The 26128-nt window shown below is 36.3% G+C and overlaps 1 protein-coding gene across 2 annotated transcripts in view; it reads left to right on the top strand.

The window, feature by feature from the left end:
- The window catches only part of CTNNA3 (catenin alpha 3), a 408816-nt gene that overhangs the window by 324780 nt on the left and 57908 nt on the right, over positions 1-26128 (top strand). For both annotated transcript variants that reach the window (XM_042817894.1, XM_042817895.1), the window contains exon 12: positions 4191-4342. In XM_042817894.1, coding sequence (XP_042673828.1) covers positions 4191-4342 — 152 coding nt within the window. The remainder of the gene's footprint in view (positions 1-4190; positions 4343-26128) is intronic.

Raw genomic sequence — 26128 nt, forward strand, 5'->3', positions numbered from 1 at the left:
CTTAATCAGTATCTCCTTACAGTTTTTACTGTACTACAAAAATCAGAAGAATCAACAGGTTTTGGGTTTTTTTTTGAAATTGAAATAATAACTTTTTACCGTTAGAACATAAGTGGAATTTCATATATACTTGGTGGGCCATGTCATTGCTGTGTTTAAGAAAACAAGTCAGTTAATATGTTACATGTGGTCTAATAGAAAACCCAAATCCATCTTGCGGTATTTTCAGATCTACTGAAATCAAAGCAAGACCCCCCCAGTGGTGTAAGTAGATTTTAGATAAGGTTCTTAAAGTTCAGGAGATGTTTCGTAAGAGGTTAGTGGAATAGTGAACTCAGCTTTTTGGAATATTTTATACAGAGAAGAAACAGTTTTTTAAAGGTTCTGCCTTCTACTATTCTATTGCCCTGAGTTTTCCTCACAATGAAAAAAGTGCTTTCGTGAAAGGAACCAATGAGCCAAGAATGTGATTAAATGTTAGGAGGATGCTAAGTAATTGGATCTGTAGTAACTGTTTTTTTATAGAAAACGAAAGTATTTTTTATCATTAGATATGCTCTTATTAATTGAAACTATAATATTGTAAGTATATTTTAAAAATAGGATTAGTGTCAAGGATCAGTGGATTTTTTTATATGGGCTATGAAAATTTCATGTCGTGTGTTACAGATTGACTTTGTTAGGCATTTTTTAGAAGAACTCTGCATATATGTTGATGTTTCTAACTATAGAGACTGTTACTTTTTCAATATTGAGCCATCTTGGTTGCTGATGAAGTGATCTTAATCATTTAATACAAGTATGTTAAAAGGTGCTGGTAGAATGGCTCATTTTTTCATAGGATCATAGAATCTTTTGAGTTGGAAGGGGCCATTAAAGATCATCTGGTCCAACCCCTGCAATGAACAGGAACACTTACTGCTAGATCAGGTTGCTCAGAGCCTGGTCCAGCCTGGCCTTGAATGTTGCCAGGGATGGGAAAACCAGCACATCTCTGGACACCGTGTTCAGTGCTTCACCACCTTACAGGATACTTCTTCCTTATATCTAATCTGAATTTCCTCGTTTTCAGTTTGAAGCCATCTCCTCTTGTCCTATCGTAACAGACCCTGCTAAGGAGTCTGTCTTCCTTCCTCCTCCTTTACATACTGAAAGGCTCCTCTCAGGTCTCTGCAGAGCATTCTCTTCTCCAGGCTGAACAGCCCCAGCTCTCAGCCTGTCATCATAGAGGAGGCATTTTTCCATCCCTTGGATCATTTTGTTGGCCTTTGTCTGGATGGGCTCCACAGACCCATGTCTCTGTCAAAGGCTTTACTGAAGTCCAGATAGAAGACATTAATGACTCTTCCCTTATCCACTGGTGTGACCTCCATTACCAATTACGATTACAAACAAGGGGATGAAAGGATTAAGAGCAGCCCTGCTGAAAAAGACCTGGGAGTACTGGTGTACCTCAGCATTCTCCTTATCTATTGCCAGTCTGCCCTTATTACTCACTGAGGGGGGGTACTGTGGACTTTCCTTTTCTGGTTCTTCTACTCATAAAAGCCTTTCTCTGTAAAACCAGTTCTCCTAATTTTGTTACTAAAAATGGCAGGCACAGTGCTGCTAATGGGAATTAATTGATTAATAATATATACTTTTCCAGGTTACCTTTTGTGATCATGGCATACTGATGTGTTAGCTTCTGAATCAAGAGTTTGGTCATGACTTCTATTAAAATATAATTAGTTCATTAGTTATTTTTTATTGGAGATGGCAAGGTTCAGAGAGGTCTAGGAGGAAAGTACTGCAAGAAAAGGCCAAGATAATTGTTTATTTAAACAAGAGAGGAATTAGCAAAATAAAGAAGTGCAATTTCAAGAAGTGTGAAGGTGTCGAGAAGTCTGTAAGTTAATTTGGGGACATTTAGAGTTGCTGATGAACTGTAGTAGTATTTCTTGAAACACTTTCTTTCTAAGTCTTCCGCCTTAGGAAAGGCAGGATTACAAGTATTTTCCCATAATTGTTGTTGAGAATAAAGAAAAATTGTAGCAAAACCTAAATAAAATATATAATGCACTCTTATGTGGCTCTGAAAGCAATACCTCCTATTTATTTCCATGGAAACTACAAAAGGTTCAAAGAGCACAATGATACTATTCAATACAGAAAATTCTCAGCTACAAAACATTATTTTCAATATAGTCACCACCTTTAGGTATGCATTTTTGCCAGCCATGAACAAGAGCCTGCTGGCCATGCTTGTTGAAATCTGCACTAGTGCAGGTGAGAGCTGTTACTGTTGCCACTGCACCACGCACTGCATCGCTGTGCTCATATCCACTGTTGGATCTCTAAATGTTCAGCAAGTGGTGAGTGTCAGTGGGTGCCTTTTCTTTTTTTTCCTGCATAAAGGAATTCATTTCCACACCTACACCTTTGCTTCATCTATGCTTCCATATCTGACACCACTCTGTCAGACTGCCCCTTTACTGCCATCTGTCACACAGCAACAAAATGCAAGGGAATACTGTCAGGAAGGTTCAACCTCTACTGCCGTACCACCAGCAACCACCTGTGACATCATGGGCCACCATAATATAGGAGGCATTGCTTCCAGGGCAGCACTCATAAAGAATACTTAAATGTTGAAATCACGAAAGTGTTAGTTCTCATGTTTATGGTACTTGAAATTTTTAAGGTTGCTTACAATTTTTCAGATTTTCATTTTCATTCTCAATAATTGAAAAAATAAATCTAGTTCAACCCATTTTTATCCTGTATTTCCTTTTTGCCTCTTTTTAGGTTGCTTAGAATAATAAACCAGAATATATGAAATATGCTCATTATTATTGCAGTTCTAGTCAATGTAATGCAGAATATGTTTCAGAGAGGTGCCTAACCCATTTAGGAATGTATGATGTAAACAATTTTTGATGGCACTGAGCCGTGAATAAGTAATGGGTCCAAGAAAACATCTTTTTGTAGTCTTTTGCTTCAGAACTCTATATCCAACAAGGCTGGAGTCATGGATTTGAGGGAATTATCAAGTCAGGTACAGGAAAAATGTCAAAACAATAAGAATTGTTTGAGTTATCAATTGAGTTCTCAATTATCTGACAGCATTAGTGAAATATCAGAACATGATTATACTTTACTGGGAGATTGTTATTTATATATTTTAGAATTTGAGTTTTGTCTCTTTGTATCGTCTATGTGTGCAAATGATGCTGATGATAAGCAACTGTCTTAAAAATGGATACCTGTTTCTTCTGAAAGGGAGGCTTCTGAGGTCTTATATCTGTAATCAACTGTACCCCTGGATTTGCTTGTAGTTGTGAAGGAAGGGATGAAAAGCATAATATGCTCTGAGTTGAAACCAACATTGAGCCTGAAAAAAGCTTCTGTTTCTCAAGGTATATGTTATTCCTATTGGATATTACATAAGTCAATACCTGTCTCTTTCCTTCCTGTTTCTTCTGTATCTCTAGTCTCTAAGTGATAGGCAGAAGTACTTGAAGTTTTATTGTAAATGAGTGTGAACTGTACTTGTTTGAGGATATGTGTATGATGGATTTTCAGGCTGCACTATCTCGTTACTCATTGTATTCTCTGGGTTTGGTATCCTTTGCTTTGATTTTGTTTAAAGGGTGAAGGGAGATGCAGTGGTACCAGTGTGTTAAGCAAAGTTATGCCAACTAACTGAAAATTCACATTTTCTGCTTGATTTGAGAAAACAAGGCTCAGCTCCCATGGTATGTTTAAGTGACACTTGATATTTTTTATTTTAAAGATCTTTAAGTAGTTATGTTTCGGTTCAGACTGAAAGCAGATGGTGAAATAGGTGAGCAGTACTTTCAACTTTGAGTGAGGTCCTTGGGTGATATTGCTGTTGAAATCAGTGGCAAGATTTTAGAAGTATTGCCATTTACACCTTTTTAAGGCTCTTCAGTAGCCTTGCTCTTGCTCTTCAGTATTAACTATTGACAGCTTACATGCATGCCAAGTGCATTTTTATCACTCTGATGTGCTCCTGCTTACAGCTAGCCACATTACTATGATAATGCTTTTATAAATAGCATTTTAATCAATGTTACTGGCAGCTCACCAGAAAGAAAAATTAGAGGTTTTATCCCTTTTGGCCTCACTGAATTTTGTTTTTATCTGTTGTGAGTTTTTTATTTTGTTTGTTTGTTTGTTTTTAATAGTGATTCCGGAGTTCATTAGTCAAGTAAATATTGCACTGGAGAGCTTAAGCAAGAATACAGTACATCTATTTGATGATAACCAATTTGTGGATGTTTCTAAGAAGGTTTATGATACTATTCACAACATCAGATGCTCAGTCATGATGATTCGGGTAAGTTTTTGATTTGTTCATTTAAAGTTCATCTATAAGATAATTCAGAACATAAGGGCATTTTCAGGAGAGCTTAGAACTATGAATATCAACTAAGCACCTCAACTCATATTCACATGTAACTGATTTGGGGATTTTGTGTTGTGAGGGGGTACGATTGTGACTCGGGGAGATTGAATCCTCTCGTGTGGAAAACAAGGTTACCAAATCAGAATGTTCTAGAAAAATGTGTTTCATTCTTTAAAAATATTTGTGTGTGATTGAGTTGATAAGAAATCTTCATTAATGATGAACTTGTTGCTACAAACTGATTGTAGCTCTGCCCTTAATCTTATTCGATGGAATGTAGGAGCAGAGCGTATCATCCTGTTAATCTCTTGGAGTTCTGCCGGTTGCATACATGAACACTGAACAGCCTGACTTCTGAAAAATGGGTACAGTCAATGTAGTTATCCTAGCTTTTATTCTGTACTTCAAGAATTTTACCCAAATACTTTCAGTCTGCAAATACAATTTCAAGATGATTCAATGCAAAAAAAAAAAAAAAAAAAAAAAAGTAATTTTTGTGAATAAAATTAATAGTAAAAGCACAGACACGTTTTCCAAGAAATACTGATAAATTTGGAAGAAATAAATACACTGTTATTTGTTTTAAATATAAAAATACATTACGGGGTAAAATTTGTGGAAAAAATTAATTATGGAGGCTCTTCTTACCATGTTGGAATGCCTAAGTTAGTTTTAGTGGGAATTCAAATGTGCAAAATCAAATTTTAAGTTTATCATCCTTGCTGCAATTGTCACGTAGGAAATTATTTATGTACTGAAGATCCTGAAGCACTGACATATGGCTTACTGTGCTCTCACTTCACCTACAGTGATTTTTGATAACTTTCCAACAGATTAGTATTAATTCTTGGAATGATCATCAGTGTGTTGTTTTTTCTTTGTTTGTTTTTGTTTTTTTGTTCGCTCATTGTACATATAACCGGGATTAAAAAATTGTGTAACTGTTTAGTGATTTGGTTATCTGTCAGGTTATCTAAAGCTTGGTCTGTTTGTGTTATTAGCACCTAACTTTGTGAATCAAAATGCAACCAGTACTATTTAATTTTGTTACAACTGCTTGTAAAAGTTTTATCACTGTCCTTCTAGTTTTCAGTTCAGCAGCATTTTTTCATTACGTTTCCTAGTCCTATTTGAATTTAACTTCTTCTACATGTGCTCAAGAAAATTTCATATATCTTCTTGCCTTCTGTTTCTCCCTGTCACTATTACTTTTGAGGAGGCTTCTGCTGTTACATCTCCCAGATGTTCACTTCTTATGCCATTGTGTCTTAATGATGGAAGCAACAACTCAATTTGCTGCTCCTTTAAACTGTGTATGTTTTGATATTAGTTCAAGCTGGAAATGTTTCTGTTCCAAAGGACCTTTTTTGTGATGTGTTTTCTCAATCAGATGCCTTAAAGGATGAAATTTATCTGCTAATTGGGGAACTAATAACCTTTCTTCAGGAAAGGAGGTTTACAGCAGATACTTTCAGAATCAAACAGGAAAGATGAACATCTGCAAGTCACTTTTAAGCAGTGAGAACCTGCTATTACAATATGCTTCATTGATAGAGTTTTAAATGTTTTCCTCTTCCCTGTAAGGGAGCAGTCAGTCTTTGGAAATGGAAGAGCAGGCTCAAGTCACTAAAGGGCTGACGTTTGCCTCCTTCACACTTCAGATATTCTGGTGGATGGTCTCAGTTACTTCCTGTGGTCAGACTGTGGATGATAGCAGTATGCAGATGTTACTTGTTGGCTTTAATTCTAGTCCAGTCAGGATTTGGATTAATTCTAGGATGAAGCTCTGTGCCTCAGGCACAGGAAAGAAGTGTATATAATAATAATAATAGTTATATGTAATATTCTTTCCTTGCAAACTAGACAAAAATGCAAATGTTTGGGACAACAGGACAGTCATTGTATTCTTTCCCTCTGCCTCCTTTAATTCTGTGCATCCTACTCAGGGAAAACAAAATGCTGGTATATATGATACAAAAGGTTCTTGTTGAAGTTTGATGAGTCTGCTTTCCTTGTTTGCTGGTGGTGATCTCTGTGCTTGTCTCAAGCTCAGGATATCTCAGCTCACAGGCTTGTACTTGCTCACTGTGTTCCTGCACTTTGTAGAAGGTTCTTGCTCATAGCAGTGATTCATTTGGGATGGATTTATTTGGCAAAAAAAAAACCAGACTGAAACAGATACTCTATTAGGTAGCACAATCTGTTCCTGTTTCAGTGAACCTCATCTCCCTCCTATAAATTGGAGCGAGACACCATAGAAACTTCGTTGTAGCATGACATTTTTCTAGATCAGTTAATCTTTGTTTAATACCCATGTTGTTCAGGCCATCCTAACTGTATGACTTGGACTGTCATTTCATTTTAAATTTTATTTCATTTTGAATGTTATAACTTTTTTTCTATCTGTTCTTCTGTTAGATCTGGATCTTCCATATGTCCATTCTTCTTGAGTTTGAACTGCTTGTAATCTGATCATGACTGAGTCCTCCTTTACAGAGTTTTTCATTTGGGAGGAAATGAACTGAGGAGTGTAACAAATTTCACAGCCTCTGTGAAGGCACAGACACTCCTCTGGAGGTTACTCTGAGCTACATTCTCACAGTCCTCCATGATGTGTATATCTGTCTGTACAGCCACTCAAGAAAGAAAAGTATGTTACGTCCCCTCTATTTCTTTCTGGGCATGAGGGGAAAATAATTTGCTCTGAGAAGACTGTATATATGCATAATACATAAAAGCATGTGGAAGTGTGCTTTGTAGATGCATACTACATTTATAAAATCATAAATCACTGCACAGCACCTAAACATACAGCATTAGTATGAAGATTTCTTAGCAGGTCTGTCTTCCACTTCTGCTTTGCAATTGTAATTTGACAAGGCAAAAAAATTCCAAAGTATCAGAAATTATGATGTTGGCTGAACTTGGAGCTATAGATAGCAAAGAGCAGATACTTCTGCTATGTGAGGCAGTTATGGCCAATTGGATAACAACATGTCTACCTTTATTAAAATTCCCGTTATCCTAAACAAAAGATGTGTATGGGTTTGAAAGCAATGTGGCGTGAAGTGTATTCAACTGTATTTGGATGGATTCAGCACTGACAATTGCAAACTCATGACAAAAGCTCAGGAGATGGAAACAAAAGGAGTTTAATTCATTAAAAAGGACATGTGCAGCTTTCTACTTAATGAGTGCCATTTTTCAGAGACTGTCATGAGAGGGTTTTTTTGAGGTTTGGTGAAATGATAGTCAGCTACTCCACCGTCCCTTGGAGATACTGACTGCCAGCACGGGAAGAGAGCTGAGAAAACCCTGGCATTCATTTTTTTTGAGCACAGATTTATTTGCATTCCTTATTAGATATGTTCCAGGCAATGTCAGTTTCATTTCAGTCTGGTTATAAGAAGCTTTAGTAAATCTGATGGTTATTCAGACCTATGCTGCAAGCACAGCAGCCAAGGTGAGGAAATAAAAGCATTCTGGGGCCAAATTTTATAGGGCCTCATTGGTACTGTGCCAAAGAACAATGTGTGGCTGATCACAGGGGATTTCAAGACTAAATCAAGGAAAGAAATTGTTGATCAAAATATAATTTGAAAATGTAAATTAACGAGGATGCTGATTCGCAGGAGGGGATTTTTCAGCATCAAAGTAAAAGTGGAAACTCACCAGATCGGTTCCTCAGGAAGCATTTCAAGCATGTAATTACACTGAGTGAATGTTTTTTATAATATTGTCCCTAACTGTCAAATGCTGCCAAATACTGTTATTACTGCAAATTATCAGATATGCTTTTCAAGGTCCAAGCCTAACCGTAGATACATAAAATATTAATTCCTGTCCTGCAGGTATAATGTGCATAACTCTTGAGAGCAACGAAATAGTTAGATGGTGTGCTGCACAGATGAGCTCTAACAGAAATGCTTCTGGAACTGCAGGATATGTCCTTTAAGATGCTTTCTGTCATTTCACTTGCAAGGATGATGAATTCCTCCATTGGTAGCTGTTAATTTGGCTGTTTGATCCAGGGTGTATTAGCTGCATCTGCTTATTAGTATCACGCATACTTTGGTTTTTTTTCTTTATTCCTTGATTCTTTAAGTGTTGGATTTTTGTTGAATTGTAAAGGCACAGGTAGCTTGATTTTGCACACTACTTGATAGTGTATTAATCAGTATATTGCTTTTATGGCAATAGATTGGGGTAAATAAGAGACAGAATTTAGCTATTTGAAATAAATATGGGAAGGGCAGAAGAAACAGGTGGACAGTCTTTGAGATAGTAATTATGAAATGTTGCTTAATGTTAAAAATGTTGCTTAATGTTAAAAACAAAAAAACAAAAACAAAAACAAAAACAAAAAAAAACCCCAAAACAACAAAACAGCGAGCTGCTATGTGAAAATGTAGTTAGTTGAATAATATGAGACAGCTGGATTGAAGTAACAGCTGATAATATCCCATTAGGATATTGGCTACAATAGAGAGGTAGTAACTACAAATATACAATAAGTGCAAATAGTTGAACTGGTGATGAAGTCATCCTAACATAAATACATAAACAGGAGTGGAAAAGAATTCTCCAAGTTCTGAGTTTCCTGGAATTCTTTGGTGTTATCGAAAGGTGTCTGCTGGGAATTTTCCCAGCAGATAAAAAGAGGAAGGCAAAATGTTCATGTACACTATTATATATACACTACTATATGCCTTTAATAATCTTGGAAACAGTGAATGAGTGAACTTGTATTGCCAGATTTCATGAGAGAGTAGAAATTTTTTTTTGAGATTGCAGTTCTTGTCTAATGCAGTATTCCCCTCATTTTAACACATTTCTTATAGATCTCTTTTGCTGTTTATGTATTCTATGTGCTGTTTCCTTCAGAATTCTAGTATAGTGGTTACAGATTCCCTCAGAGTTTATGGTGTTAGGCTTTTTGAGTGTTTCTTTTGCAGACTGTATCTTCATTACCATTGAGCAGCTATTTTTTATGCCATACTCATCCTCATAGTTCCTCTCACCCCAAGAACAGGCATTTTGTGGTTTTGCATCATACCTACATAATTTTATTTCAAATAGATTCTCATTGTAATCCCAGTGTACTCCTTATCTTTTTGTTTCTTTGACTAATCAGTCTTTCACTGTAGATTTTAATGCCCTTTGTAAAATCAAATGCAGTTTAACTACACGTTCATGTATTTACAGTATTGCCTTTTTAAATGTTTTGGCTTCATCAGAATACCCTTGACGTGGATTCCATTTTTCTTCTTCCTATGTGAGAGAGTTCTTTGATAACAGAGATTATAAGCTCTTCAGTCCAGTTGATTTCTCTCATCATGGTGAAATTTGGTCTTATGTATCCAGCAGAGCTGCAATAATATTCAGAACATACACTTTTTGGAAAGGAAGATGGCAAGTGATGAAAACCTTCCTATCATCCTTTTTCTCTTTCAGCCAGTTAACGTCTCTATTCAATTGTACCTTTGCTTTTATTAATGGCTGGATTATCCTCCGCATGCAAGATTTTCTCCCCTTTTTTACTTCCATAGTTGGGATGAATTAGATCCTGCCATGTGCAGGCAATAGCACATACAAATTGAACCTCTATTTAAAAGGTAGAGAAAATAAAGCTTGGAAACTAATTAGAAAAACATGTTTACTGCAGTCCCACTGCTGTTTGTTTTTCAAAGAGAGCTGTGAAATCTCATAGTGAGAAAAGACAAAGAGCTTATATTAACCTGATAAACTTCATTATTAGTTGTCTGAAATTTATGAATCATGCTGACTCATTACAAATAAATATTGGGAAACTAGTTAAATACGTATTTCTTTTTTTTTTTTTTTTTTACTATCCTACATCAGCTGCTGAAGAGGAAGAGTTTGTACAATAGCAATTAGCAAGGCAGGCAGACCTGCAACTCTCATCACCTTCTGCCATTCCTGACCTAATTAGGTTGGAGCTGACCTTTCTTTCCCTCAGCTCCTTGTCACTTTACCTGGCTGAAAGAGATTTTTTTCTGTACGTTTTTGCTTGTTCTCCTTTACACACTAGGCTTCTGATATAGATGTAGTCAGTACTTGTTATCTTGTCATCCTTTTTTTTTTTTTTTTTTTTTTTCGTATCTGTACCAAGAAAAGGATTTTCTACCCTCGTCATTTAAGAAAATACGTACTTTGCACTGGGTGTAACCAAGCAGATGTTTCCATGTGCTGTTTTCTTCAAATGGTGCTTTTCTAGCTTATTCTATCAGTCCTGTCATCCAAAGATTGGTGTATCTTGATGCACTGTGACTGAAGAAGGATGTAATATCTGGTGTCGTTTAAAAATGATCCCAGAAATGCCATTCATCTGATAATAACTGTTAATACAGACTGTTCAGTCTAGCAGAGGGCCTCCTCAATGTTCTTCAGCTTCTGCTTAAGGCTTGATCAATTTGCTGAGCTTGCCAGTGGGAATATTCAGATCAGTGAAAGAAGTATTTGTGGACATGCTTGGAGTCATCGCCCTTCCCTCCCACATACAATTATGTGCAGAGTCACCAAAAATGGGCTGACACAATTGTAGCACATCTATTGCTCTTTCCAGCACATTGTCTGTCAAAAATAGTGCACATCTCTACACCAGATTGTAACCCTTACTCCACTCTCGGTTCAGTAACCTGGACCTGCTTGGAAACCATCTATATCAAAGCAAAGAGTGGCACTGGCAATGTAAACTTGCTTAAGATGTGTCTGTGTGTGATCTGTAAGTCATTCTTTCATTCCAGGAATCAATACTTGGCATTTTTCAGTATGTATTTGAATAATTCTGTTGCTTTAGAGTTCAGGCTGGAAGTATGTTGTGTAGAACGGAAAATAAATTCAGCCTAAGAAGTCTACTTAACATGTCGCATACATACTGCTTTTTTCAGTTGTGTATTAGTAATTAGTTCTGATTAATTACTATTGCTGAAGGAGTGGAACTGAGGCAGAACTGTGACAATTCCACTTTTTACATTCTTCAAGAGTATCTGAAGATGACGTGTGCACTGTTGTGAAAGCTACTATTCTTGAAAACTTTCTAATTGTGGTGCACTGTAAGCGGGACGGAATGAGACATCCATAGCATATCTTCAAAATAAGGTACAGATCTGCATTAGTGGTGAATTGTGATCTTGATTGGTTTTGCTTATTTATTTACTTTTTATTTCATGTGTAAACAGTCTGTGAAGCTACCTGAAAAGACATCTATTCTGTTACTGATTTAACTGTTTTAGTTCCACACTTTTGTCTTGTGGAAGACAGGATGGACTGGAAGATTATGCCATAAGAAAGTACTAAATGATGTTATAATTAATTTCTCAGGGAAGTGGTTTTTATAGGTTTGCATTGTTTTTTAGCTTTTTTTGGTCCTGTTTATGTTAAACATCTTTGGGTGCTTTTTATGCATTGTAGGAACCACTTTGTTATTAGGGATTCAGCTATTCTAACACTTTCAGAGCAGGAAGTTCCCATCTGATATGTCTGAGAACTAATCCTACAAAAAGAGTTGCTAAGGTCTTCATTTAATTTTCTGGTATTTAGTATCCTTCGTTCGTTTTTTCCCCCCATTTTAAATGTTTTATTTGTGTGTTTTTTAATATAATTTCAAGCCTTTCTTTCCATACAGAAAAAGCAAAAAAGTAGTATTCTATTCTCATCTCTGACTCACTTTAAATTTGTTTAGCTACCCCCTCATTTTGTTTGCCTGTATTTAATTTTGTTTGTCTGAATTTAATCTGCTCGCCTATTGCTTGTGTATCTAAAAGCAAAGTGTGTAGCATTGTTATGCTTTGTTCTTCAAGATTCACAAAACATGCAGCAGTATGTAGTTGTCAGACTGCTTCTGTGAGGTAGAATGGATTGGCTAAAGCTTGGTAATTGATAGGTTGACTAAGGCTATGTGGACACCTGCTTTATTGTGGGGTTTGTATTCTGAGTCACATAAAAAGTGTTACTGGGGAATGTTATAATTGTGTTTCAGAAACTTTGTTTGTTTGGTTTCATTATCAGGAAAATGTGGTGAGTTTAAACCACCAGATCAAATATGCACACTGTTAAATAAAACCTGCTTGCAGCTTGTTCTCCCTGCCCCATTATTTGGTTTGCTGGCATCTCTAGATAGGATCCCCAACCATCGTGGGGAAAAGTAACTCCAGACTCTTTCCCATATAGGTTCCATTCTGTATGTTACATTATCTACAAATGCATTATCAAGAAACTTATGTTATGTACCCCAGAGTATACTTGGAAAGTCATCTGATATTGTAGAAATACTTTCTTGTTTATATTATACATCTTTATTAGCACCATAAACTCAGTCATAGTTACTATGACTTTACCTCGCATATATCCTATGAAAATGCTCTGTACTGCAACAGTTTTGGGACATAGTCTGCATACATTTCAATTTAACATGCTGTCATTCTATTAAATGCTAATCTCCATTTAGTACCAGGTCAGTTTGTATTTCCAAATAAATAAGGCTGATTTGTGTTTTCTGGAAAGCTACTACAAACAGCATTTTGCCTGTATTTCAGGTTTATGTACCACATAAAATACACTCAAGGGTCTGATTTTCTGCCACCTTCGTTAGTTTAAAGCCTTTAGTATCTTCCACAAATCAAGTGACCATTACAGTTCTTTGTACAATAGTATTGGTGTTCTTGATGCTTAATAGAGCAAACCATGTGCACAGCAGTGAATCTGTAAATAAATACCACTCTGTCTTTTCTTGAAAGTTTCATCCCATTGTCTTCAACCTGTGAGCAAGCTGCTCCCCTGGGAAATGTCTTCAGTTTGGAGTAGTTGCAAATTGCTATGAATATCTGTTCTTAAGAATTGATGTGATTTCACAGTTATTTTCAAAATTTTGTTTGTTAGTAGGAAAAAAAAAAAAGAAAAAACTACAACAGATTAAAATATTGATTTTAGAAACAGGTGGTGTGTTCTCATCTCGGATAGGAGGAAGGAGGTATAAGAAAAAACAATAGATGCTCAACCTTTTAATCTCAAACGTTAAAATGAAAGCCAAAGCACAAATACATTTTTATTTCACTCGAGGCAGGATGGTCCTTCTCCTCCCCCATTTTTAGGTCCCCTTTGCTTAAACCATTGAGTTAGAGCGTGCAGGATTGTTGAGGATTTATAGATTTTTTTGAACAAATAAATTGAATAGAAACTTCTATTTCTTCTATATTCCCGCACTTTCAAACTACCGAGTTTTAACCTTTCAGCTTGTTGTACATCCTTCAACTGCTGTCCCTGCATCCATGTTCCAGCCACTTGCATAGTTTTGCTGCCTTCTGATTTCAAAAAGGTTTTTGTTACTTAAAGAATTAGAATATGTAATGACTTATCAGACAAATAATAGAAAATACAAAATCCAGTTTTTCAGTTAAAAAAAAAATCAACAACTAGAACAACTAGAATAGGAATGATGCTAATTTTCAGTATTTTCTGTCTTGGATCATCTCTCTCAATTTTTTTTTTTTTTTTTTAACTTTCTGGTTTTAGATTTTGGTTCTTATTGGGTATAAAAATGAGTAGTGGGTGGAAAAATTAACCCCGTCAACCCTGTATGTTCAATTTGTACATTTTCCAGTACTTTCCATCACATAGTAGTGTTACACATGACTATGTGTTACTACATATAGTGATGTTATCACAGAGTCACAGTATCGTAGGATTTGGAAGGGAACGCGGAGGATCATCTAGTCCACTCTGCTTGCTAAAGCAGATTCCGTACAGTAGGTTGCACAGGAAAGTGTCCAGGCATCTTTTGAATATCTCTAGAGAAGGAGACCCTACAAACCTCTCTGGGAAGCCTTTTCCAGTGCTCTGGCACCACCACAGTACAGTTCTTCCTCATATATGTATGGAATTTCCTGTGTTCCGGTTTTTTGCTCATTGCCATTCATCCTATCACTGCATACCACTGAAAAGAGCCTGGTCTCATCCATGTGACTCCGACGCTTTTGATATTTATTAATCCAGGTCTCTCAGCCTTTCCCCATACAGGAGATGCTCCAGGCCCCTAATCAACTTTGCAGCCTTCACTAGATGCCATCTAGAATATTTCTGTCTTCTTGAACTGAGGAGCTCAGAACTGGACACAGTATTCCAGATGTGGCCTGACCACGGCAGAGTAGAAGAGGAGAATTATTTCCCTCAAAGTGTTGACTATGCTCTTTTTAATGCACCCTGGGGATACCACTGGCCTTCTTGGAGATATGAGCACAGTTCATATCACTGTTCTGGATCATGGCCAGAAGTTATTACTCAATATTATTCTTTTTTTTTTTTTTTCCCCCCCAAAATACTGTGATTAACTGGCCTCTTTCTAATCAGAAAATGCTATCAACATAAACAGTATGTTGAGCAGAATGTTACTTTGCACTCTGCCAGACACTTCACTCATCTCACACTCTTGTCAGTAAGAGAAAAGAGATGAGAGAAGCGTAGACAGTGGATCATATAAGTGTCAAAAGTTTTTACAGGTCCTGAGGAGATAATCTGTCCAACCTCCTGTGAAAAGCAATGTTATTCAGTGCTTGTCAAGCCAAGTTTTGAATATCTGGAGATTTCACCTCTTTCCTGGACAAGGTTTTCCAATGTTCAGTTGTTTTCAGTCTTGCCTCTAGGTGGGCTTTCCCCTGAACCAAATTCTGTTGATTGCCTCTTGTCCTGTTGCCAGGCATTCCCATAAAGAGATTGCCTCCATCTTCTCTGTAACTACCTTTTAGGCAGTGAAACACTGTCATTAGATCCTCACTGAGCTGCCTCTCAGTTGAAGTGCAGTTCTTTCAACTTGTCTTCATGTTTATAGTTCTCTAGTCCTCTCATTATCAGGCAGTCTTCTGCTGGACACTGCCCACTTTTTTTAATGTCTTTCTTGGATTGAGGGGCTGCAAAATTGGGAAAAAATTGGGTGTGGCTTTACAAGCGATGAGTAGAATGGCATGATCACATCCATTGACCTGCCAGCTATTTTTTCTTGTTGGAGCAAAAGATAAGGCTGAATGAATGCAGGATTAGTCCTTTTTACTGCTTGGTTTTAGTGTTTCACTACCATTTGTTCCTGCCAAGAGGTCAGAAAGAAATGTTTCTTCCAAAGTGACAAAACTGATAGTTCTTGAACTTTTTACTCAAATACTGGGAAACGATATTGGAAGGAAATGACAGAATCTCAGAAACTCATCTCCAATATATGCTTTTTTTCCTTCCTGTCACTTCCCCTTTTTTCATTCTCTTTAGCAGGTTTTTATCCATTCTTCTCAGTTGCATTGCTTGTCCTCATTTTTTTTTGACTCTTCCTGCTGGATGGAATCCTCCTTTACCCTTTATGTGATAAATGTTGCATCTTTCTTCTTCAATTGTGTACTTCTCAGATGTAATTCCTCTCTTTACTTGCCTTGGTTGATTCCAGCTCTTGTCATCCAGCTCTTCGTTCTGCTGAAAATTCTCAAAGCTCTTGGTTACTTCTCTCTGGGCAGAGCCTTGGTCTATTATCTACTCTATATGTGTAGATATTATCTATGGTATACTATTATCCATTGTTTGATAAACTAGTCATTTTCAGCACAGTTGCTTCTGCAATGCTCTTCTGTCTAGAATTAATCTCTACCATATGTGGCTTGGCTGTCCTAGGGAAGAGATTAGTCAACACCTCTTCCAGCTTTCTGTGGCTATTGTGTAGGGAATATGCACCTTATTTCTGAATATTTGTATTTAATATCCACTTGACAGTACTTAACAGAACTGCTCCTTAATTGCTTAATGTTACCTGTAAACATCACCACATCTACTATATCTTCATTAAGCTTTCACCTCTAAACACTCTTCTCTCAATTTTTTTTATATTCCATGACAATGGCAACATCACTGCTGTTTTGAAATCAGCATTCATCATGCAGTTAACAGTGGTTCCTTAAGTTACCTCTGTGTTTATTTGCCGCTGTGCATCTACTTTCAATCTGTTTGTTAGTTTTTTTGGTTTTTTGTTTTTTTTTTCCAGTCTCCTACTTAGTTTGCCAGGTGGTCTTTCTTTGGGGGAACAGAATCACCTTGCTCTGTGTTTATACAGCATGCAACAAAACACTGATTCAGAATTAAAACTTTCTAGAAAGTATTACAGTAAAATAATTTGCTCAGAACAGATGTTTTAGCCAAAGTGATGGCTGAAATGCCTCCTTTTGTTAGATTCTCTTACTTTGCTACAGAGTTTCTAGTTCTCTGGAAGGCTGACAGTGTCTTTTATGTATTCTGGGCCTCCCTAGAGAGCCCATGTTTTTACTATATGGAGAACAAAATATAATATAAAAAACTGCTTTCATAAAAAAAGAAATTACATGTATTTCAGCTACTTGAAACTAGTTGAACTAATTGACTTAGTAGACTTAGTTGGAACAGAGTGGCTTCTCTTATTTGGCTCTTATTTATGAAAGCAAGCTTCTTGCTACATTTCACACAACTCCTAGACTTCTACACTTTGCCATTGCTTGTTGTGTTTATACCTGATTGTTTCCAGTCAGCAAATGACTATTTGACCCATCTACTGTTTTATATTTTTTTCAGTTAAAAATGTTACTTTTTCAAATCTACCTTAGGTTTCCAGTTTTTAAAGTGTCAGATAGTGGGAAAGATGTGCTGTTTGCTACTTATTTGTTTTTAAAAGTGTTTTATGGGTGTTTTTAGAAAGTATAATGAATGACTTCAGAAATGCTGATTAAGGACTAGTGCTGAAGAATCAGCTGCATACTGTATCCATTACAGTATAAATTTGCAATTATACATCCTGGCAAATCTGCATCGTCTTCCACCTAAGATCTACGGCCTTAGGTATCATGCAAGGCTATAAATCTAGAGTTTCTCAGCAGCAGGTTGCAATATGGCTTACCATCGAGTTTCTTAGTACTGGGTTTACTGGTTTCAGATTGTGAAGCCAATATGTTTTGTACAGGAATGGATGGCATGAACAATTTTGAGTTGCATACTATTTTAAACTTCAGTATTTCCCTGTTTTAAGAGCTTGAATTCTATTGCAAGTATGTCACATATATTTATGTATTTAATTGTTCAAAATAATATCCCTCTCCTTCAGGATAATAGAGCTTTCCAGAATGGTTTTAGTAGCTCTAGTTTAGCTGCTCATTGAAAATTTATGCATAATGCAATGTATTTTCTGGAACATGAAAATCTTTGCTAAGGGCTTTTTTGTAACAAAGAAGAGCATTGTATTCCTTCCTTGCCATTTAGTGCTTACTGTCCAATGTAGATATATTCCTACCGAAATAGAATGAATGTTATTCCCTTAAAAGCACTAAATTTCTAAAACTAAAGCTAGAAGACACTGAAGAAGTGTTACAAATTACATGTATTTCAGTAAAACATTATTAAAATATGTGTCTTATCACCTGGTTTATAGGAATTTGAGAGATGCAAGACTGGAAATGGAGACGGTAGATAGAGTTAATAGCTCAGGCAGTAGTTCTGACTCTGAAATCTGCTCTGTCAGTGTTTCCAGTTCTGATATCGAGATCTTCATTACTCAGTAGTAGTTTGGCTATAGACTTCTATTGATCAGCAAAGTCCTTGGATTGATTAAAATTTCTCAGTTCCCATTCTTTTCATTGTTGAATCATTTGACATTTAGGTTGGACTCTTTTCAGCATGAAGCAGAAAGTGAAGGGATGCATTGCGAATGTATTCATTGTTCAACTGGGATGCAGTTATATTTCAAAAATAGAAATTAACTGTGTTCTAGCTCGTGATCTCAGATTTTCTATCATAGGAAAGGAGAAGCAGTGCTGCAATCTGCTCTGACATTGAGTTAATAGAGTTTAAGGCCTGGTCCAGTTGTCAGCATATGATACAGCTATGTGAGAGTGAAAAAGATTTGGGAAGAATTTATTTATTTCTTTTTACTACTGATAGTTCTTTTGCTTTACTTTCTTTATAATATCTTATAATCCATAAGTATACTTCAGTTCATATTTTTCCATTAATGATACATTCCTGATGTTTATTCTTTTCTTTCCTCCAATTTGCACCACCGGATTATTTTCTTGAATGCATGGTCATAAAGCTGTAATGCATAGTTATTGAAGGCAAGCAGGCCTTACCAAGGAAGGAAGCATAGTTATAGCAGGGAGACTGACTCAGTAAAAAACAGGAACTGTAGAAGGAAATTAATCTGAGAATTTTAAAAAATAATAATCCTCCATTGAACTTGATAAATGGAAGGCTGGTTACCTGAAAAAATTCTGTAGAGGCTGACAAACCAGATGCTACCTAATTGTCTGAGAACCTCAGGGACTTACATCCTGTTCTAAAGAAGAAAGAAAAGAGATGCTCTGTTATATTCAGTACCAACAAAGTCAGTATATATTGACACTGAAGTGAGGTGTGTTGCAGCAAGGGAGTACTGTGCATCATCTAGCAAATGGATTATGTGGAAATTGCATCTTTGGAGCACCATTCTTCCAGTAGAACTAAGCTATTAGTTTTTGTGGCTCTCTTGCTGTTCCCTATAGCAAGTACTTTAGTTATTAGGAAAGCAGAGCAGTAACATTAACGGAAAAATCAGTTTCTTAGTCCATGTGCTCTGTTATCCCAGGCGTCCTTGAGGTAGTCCACACAAAAATTGTTATGGGAAATAAAGGAAATCCAATTCCCTTAGTTGGATTGATTATTTTTTCTGGAAGTAAAAGGAGCCTTCATAGATGTTCCTTAGCTTGAGAAATTATTATCTGTGCCATTCCTATTAGCTTAGGAAATATCCTGGAATTTGATACGTATTACATTTTCTTACAAAAACAATAACTACTTTCATGTTAGGATAGAGGAAAGCATATCCATATAGAATACTGAGAATAAAGAGCTGCACTTAATTGCCTAGAGTGATGTTTTGGCAGCTGGGGATGCACATAGTTTCACTTAGGTTTCTGTAGGAATGACAGATGACAGCTTTAGTGAACTCCCTTGCACTCCTGGCAGCTATATGGCCTTCGTTCCTGAAGAGACTCTTCTTGTTACAGTAGAATCAGATTTCCTTCCTTGGGATAAAGACCACCATGGTTAAAGTAATGCCATTCTGCTGTCTGCTTGTAGTCTTAAAAGCACAACCACATGCTGATTAAAACTGACAATAATCAGTGTCAGAGTTGGGTAACTGACATCTATTGTTCTTCTACATATATTCATTGTATTAAGCAGGCCATTTTCTTTTCTGGGTGGATTACCTTCTTTCTAATCAGTTTGTAATTTGCTTATTGAGGAGATCAGATAAGCGGATGTGAAGTAACTACATTCTTAAATCTTAACAGATGTAAAGTGGGGCTAGGCAGAACAACAGCAAATTGTGATTTCACCTGGCTGTGTTGAGGTTTGGACTTCTGGACGATAGATTAACACTGATTTCTGAAATTGAAGCAATCCCCAGTGGAGAAAATTGTGTCTGCTTAAAACTTAAGCTGTCCTTTTCTATTCTTTTACATTACTGTGGTCTTAAAATTCATGCCTTACAGCTTCCATCTTCTCAGGCTTGACTGCTTCATTTAGTTTTATTGCTTATATGGAACTTACAGATCACAAAGCAGATGACTCACCCTATGTGCCCTTTAACTGCAGAAAGGATTTGAAAGAGTTATTTTTTCCTGGATTAAAAGACCGTTCTGGCAGCATTGCAGCTGGCTTTTGTTTTTGTTTATTTGTTTGTTTTTTTTTTTTTTAAATTATTGTGTAATCTGCTCTTTTTTTTTTTTTTTTGTGTGTGTGTGTGTGTGTGTGTGTGTGTGTGTGTGTGTGTGTGTATGAAATTGTCCCAATCATTTGTAGAACATACTAGCTGTATAATTCATAAAACTGTTTTCTGCCCCTTAAGTTAACATTTCCCAGCTGGTGGAGGTAAACCCAGATTAAATTTTAGTCTGTGTTTAGTTTATCAGTTAACACCATCATTTTCTCCTGATATTTTCCATTCCAGAAAACTCAATAGCAAATATTAGCAGCAGTTTGGATAATAAGAGAAGGAATGATTCACTCTTACACAGTTTGTAGGATTGCCAAATAGCTCATAGGTTTGGCAAGCAGTTGCTCCTAACATAATTGGCTTTTAGGCTGTGATATATCGTATGCTTCCTTTTTGTTTATTCTTGGAAAAAATGATGAGCTCAAATATTTATCTATGGCATAGGAAAAAAAAACGTTGAGAGCATCATGAGTTGCAGGAAAATAGCATCCTTCACAGAGGGAAGTTATTATCATTTCTTTAAATAAAAACATATTAGGGGCCACTCAACAACTAACATGAATATGCTACCATAAAGACAAGGTAGTTTTCCTGGAATGGAGGTAATTCATCACAGGCATACTTTTGTGTTGCCCTGCCTTGCATTAATATTGTTTGTTTCTATCCTCTTTGTTTCTTTCCCTTCCTCTTCCTCTTCTTTTTTCTTTAATTCCTTTATCATTTCTCACCTATAATCTTTCTTATATTTTGTCTCATGTAAATGCAGATTTACTTCTGATCTTGGGCACTAAGATAGTATAAGAATTGTTTATTGTAAAATATGAATGCTGGAATTCTCACCGGGTGCCGGTCTCTTTAGGAAAGGGTAAAGGAAAGGCATGAATTCTGATTTCCAACTTGGATAAAATAAATAATGTAGTCAAGTATGATATTTAAAGATACTGAAGTATATTAAAAGACATTTAGGAGAGCTCCAGTAATCCAATTTACAAAGTCTTACTAAAAGTGAAAACAAACATAATAACTAGGTTAGAGTATTGGATGTAGGTTAGAAGATGGATGCTTAAATACAAAGCTAAAAGGCCAGGCACGTACGTTCATGTGCCTTGAAGTCCATCTCAGTCTATGTTCTTAATGGTTTTTATACACTGGGGAATTCATTTGAGCTAAACAAAAACAAAACAAACAAGCAAACAACAAAACAAATAAAGCAATGACTGTTATGGTCTATTTTCCAGAGCTAAATTCACAACTCTCTGCCATGCCTTCCCATATAGGACAAGGGAATTGCTTGATGTAGCAGGATAAAATCCACAACTGCCATCATCAAAGAAAGTAATTTAACACAGTTGGCTATTTAATGAAAATAGTGTCATCTTTATGATAAGTAGTTTTCATATGCTTTTTGGCCAGGTGACTTTGCTAAAGGCTTGGAAGATTAAAGGCAATTTCTGTAGCCCTGGACTTCTGTTATTAATAAATGAACCCTTTGAATCGCCTTTCTAAAAACTGAAACATGATTGCTTTTTGTAACAACAAAATAAAGACCATTAAAATCAGCAGATGTACCATAAAGTGGTTGATAGAAATTATAGTTTTGTTGTAACCTGGCGCATGGTGTTGTGGGATTTCTACTTAATTTCCTGATTGAGCATATTACAGTATCAAAGTAGTATTGACGCAGTGATATGTATACCTTATTTTGGAAACTGCTGTACTTGAGGATGAGCTCACTTGAGCTGACATTATGGTAATGTGAGTGAAAGAGGCAAGACTTTAGCTTTCTCTAGAGAGGAAAGGAATCGGAGCTAGGGCTCTAAAGATTTGCTCACACCCTTGAACAGTTCAAGTAGAATTCATACTACCTCCCGCTCAAATAACTGTTATGGTCACAGACATAATCCCTTCCTGCATTGGCAGTTGTTGTATTCTTTTTGACACATTTGTCCTGTTCATCAGATGCATTTCGTTTGTGCATCCTATTCTTGAGGAATGCAGCTTTAAGGTAAAATGTGAGCTATGAGGAAATCAGTGAATGGGCTGGTCTTATTTAGCTTAGTGAACACAGCAAAAGCGGGGAGAGAAAAGGGGAAGATATGATAGCCATTTTAAAATATGGACAATTTTTTTGGCACAATTAAGCATAAAATGTGTTTTCATGTGTTCATAATGAATAGGAGGAAAAAGATTAAGCTTTGACATCATGGGATAAGATTCAGTTTAGACACAATTCATATATGAGACAGATTTTGTGAAACTGCCATGGTTATTAAGGATCTTGTCTTTCTTAACAGTTGCTCATTTTTATCTGTTTATTTTATCTGTCTGTGTTTGTTAATATCTCTCATTCCATTTTCATTGGGCAAAAGAGACTGTTTAAGATGCCTACCATGCTGTGTTGTGAAAAAATAGGCAGAGGGGAAATAATAAGCTTCTCACTTGGTATATTGAAGGTGAAGATTCTTGCTGCCTTTTTTCATAAGTTTGTTGTAAAACCTTCTCAGATTAGAAAATCATTAGGTATACAAAACAAAGTATTTTCCATGCAGTAGTAAATGTATTAATGATGGGAGTACATGTAACCTTTAGTAATTATAACCAAGTGATCTAATAAATATTATTGTGCAGGAATAACAAGGACTGAAATAGCTAATGTTTTGGATGATTTTTGATTTGTTTTTAATTCCGCTTTACTTGGAGAATCTACTTAGTAATAGCTTCTTAAATTGGAGTCAGATTGCTGATTTGTGACATGAAGACTGGTTTGCAGAATGATCTACTTAATGTGTCATTTAGTTCTTCCTCAGCTGATACAGATCACTGAGTTGAACAGTTATTGGTTACTGAGTTACTAACTGTGGCTGGATGCATGTTACAGGCATCAGAACACTTAATAATTAAAAGCAGGAATGAAACTAATTAAAAAAAAAAACAACAAACTATGGGTATGATGGTATTATTTTTACCTCGCTGTCTAGGATGAGAATCTGCTAATATGAAAAAAGTTATAGGTGGGTCTTTTTGGAAAAGATGTTAGCGAATGGTAGCTGTGTGTTCAGAATTGGGCTATGTATTAGTCTGCATTGTTATAGTTATGCACAAGATTTGACTGACAGGTCTGTTCCATGCACCTTTGTTTAAGATGACACATTTTACTTGCATGTCTGATACTAGAGAGAGGGTCAGTTGACACTCAAGAGACTCCAGGAAGACTTTAGGTCCTAGGTAATAATTTCATCTACTCCAGTATAACAAAAACATTTCTAATGGGAAACCTTTTATTAAAGGATGCATCTATCTAAAGGATTTTTTAAATTACTTCTTTAGAATGATCACCTAGCATAATTCACTTAACAGAAATGATGTATTTGATGTGTCAGGGAAAAGTCTTTGATGCCTGTTGCTCAGGCTTTTATTCATCTGATAAGTTTGTTGTAGAATTGAATTGTGTATTTTCTCTTACTTGTAGTACTTAAACAGTGAATTGTCAATCTTCACTATATTCTTCTTTACTTTTAACACACTGATTTTTTTATTTATTTGTTTATTTTTTTAAAGCTGTTTCAGTTTTCTTATCTACATTTTATGGGACAGTCTGCCTTGAAACACATTTTTAGTTTTGAATTTGGGAATGGAGTTTCTCTATGATAAATGGAGTTTCTGCAGGAAGGTCTGTTTATGAAGGTCAAAGCATGATTTCAAATCTCTTTTCATAGTGGTAGATTTATCTTCTGTATCTTGCTAGTCCCTGTCAAAAGGAAGAAGCATTGTATCTTTGAAGCTAGCTACATGGATCTTCATGAAAATCAGCTCCTGTGCACTGGGGATTCACCTACCTTCCATGGGACTCCTCAGTGCTAACTCACAGTGTCAATCAGTTGTGTCTTGGAACCCTCAGAGAACAGAAATTATATGATCACTCTGGACAGCCTGCTTCACTGCTGGGCTGCCCTCATGGGGGAAAAAGGTTTTCCTTATTCCCAACCTGAACCTCTCTTTTTCAAGCTAATTCCTATTGTCCTTCATCTTCCTTCCTTGCTTTTTTTATAGAGTCTAGCACCATTTTCTTTATGACTTCCTCATAGGTTTGTTGGGCTGCAGGGCTGCTGCTCTTAAATGTCCTGAAGTCACTTCTTCAGGCAGATAGAAGCTAAGAGGAAGCCAAAACTGGATTTTACGGGTTTTCTAGTAAGGGCCAAGTAAATGGAGATTATAACTTCCTTTGATCTGTTGGTTGCACAGTGATTCATACAGTTGAATGTTCTCCCAGTGTTTCCTGCTGCCAGGGCACACTGCAGGCTTACATCCAGCTTGCTATCAACCAGGATCCCCAGGTCCTTTTCAGCTGATGAGATCAGCCACACAGTCCACAGCTGCTTCTGTCTGTAGCTAGGGGATCTCACAGCTGCCAGGCTTTGCCGTTTTCTTTTTGAATTTTTTTCAAGTTCCTGTCAACATATTCTTACAAACTTATAATTTTCTCTGGATGGCAGACCTACTCAATAATAATGACCGGTCCTCCGATCTGGTGTCATCTGTAAACTCACTGAGAGTACTCCATAACCTCCTCCAGGCATAGTAAGGATGTCGTATATAACTGATCTTGGGATAGACCCTGATAGTACTTTTTGTGTTGCCAGTCACCAGGTTGAACAAACCCATGAGCTCTGTGAGCCTGATTATCTGAGCAGTTCTTAACCATCTAGTTGTATGCCCATTCAAAGTTTAATAACAAAGCTCGGTTACAAAACCCAGGAGATGGCCAAAAAAGCCTTTCTAAAGGATATTCTTTGTTCTTCTCTCACCCAGAAATGTGGTCAGTTTGTTGTACAGGGCATTCAAGTTACTGAGGCTGTTCACAGGTTCACAGTCACCACTTTGTCCTTCATGTGCCCAAAAGAGTGTTTTAAGAGGAATCATTCCATCATTTTCCCTGGGACTGGAATGACAGTGTGTGTACTGTACCTCCCCAATTTGCCTTTCTGACTTTTTTTGAAAACAGGAACCATTATGACATTCTGAAGACTACAGTGAAAAGCATCTCCTTTGTTGCCTCTGGAGTTTGCCAGTCCTACAGTAACAGTGTTTTTGCGTACTTTTTCAAATGTGTGGAACTGATAGAGAAAACAAGTTCTTTTCTCATTTTCAGTTGTTGGAGTAATGTTTGGAAGTAAAGTATTCTGTTTCAAATATAACTATAACATTTTTAGGTCATGTATGATTTATAAGGTTTTATGGCAAAAATGAGAACAACTATAAAATTGACTTTTCACTGTCTTAAGAATTATTTCCAATACAAATTAGTCTATTATGAAATATTTCATTTGTAGATTAAATGTCATAATTAGCTTCCCACTAGATGGAGCAGCTGTATGTCAACCAAGTAGAGAAAAAAATATATATTTTCAGAATGCAAAACAACGTATCTTTTATTAAAAATTAATATTCTTTGTTTCTTACTGAGTTTAAAATGGAAACTTCTAAGTAATGTGAAGTTTCTACTTAGTATAAACAGGGATAGTCTTTGACTGGAGCTACGTTATAACTATGCTTGATCATATTTTCTGTTATTATTTGGGATGCTAGATTGTTTTGTAAAGTACTGTAGAAAACATGCTTCACTGAAAACTTTCAATCTCTTCATGAAATATCTGGAAATAGGCTTCCAAGTTCCCAAGTGAGCCCTCAGGTATCTGTTGAAGAATTTATTCTCTTGAAAAATTAGCTTCTTTGCTTGTCATGGTGTTTCATTTGTTCAAAATAGCTACCATTTCTATAAACCTTATTTTCAATGTATCAAATGTACCTGGTCAAAACCCTAATGTGTGCAGTGCCATTCCTAGTTTTGATGTTCATGCATGTCTTGCATGAGACATTGAAATTTATTTTATATACACAAGCTGTATACATAATAAATTGGCTATGTAAATATTGAAGGAGGTCAGTTT

Source organism: Centrocercus urophasianus, unplaced genomic scaffold (assembly GCF_019232065.1).
Source record: "Centrocercus urophasianus isolate 14NV4802_14NV808 unplaced genomic scaffold, USGS_Curo_1.0 seq_17, whole genome shotgun sequence".
Taxonomy (NCBI): Eukaryota; Metazoa; Chordata; class Aves; order Galliformes; family Phasianidae; genus Centrocercus; species Centrocercus urophasianus.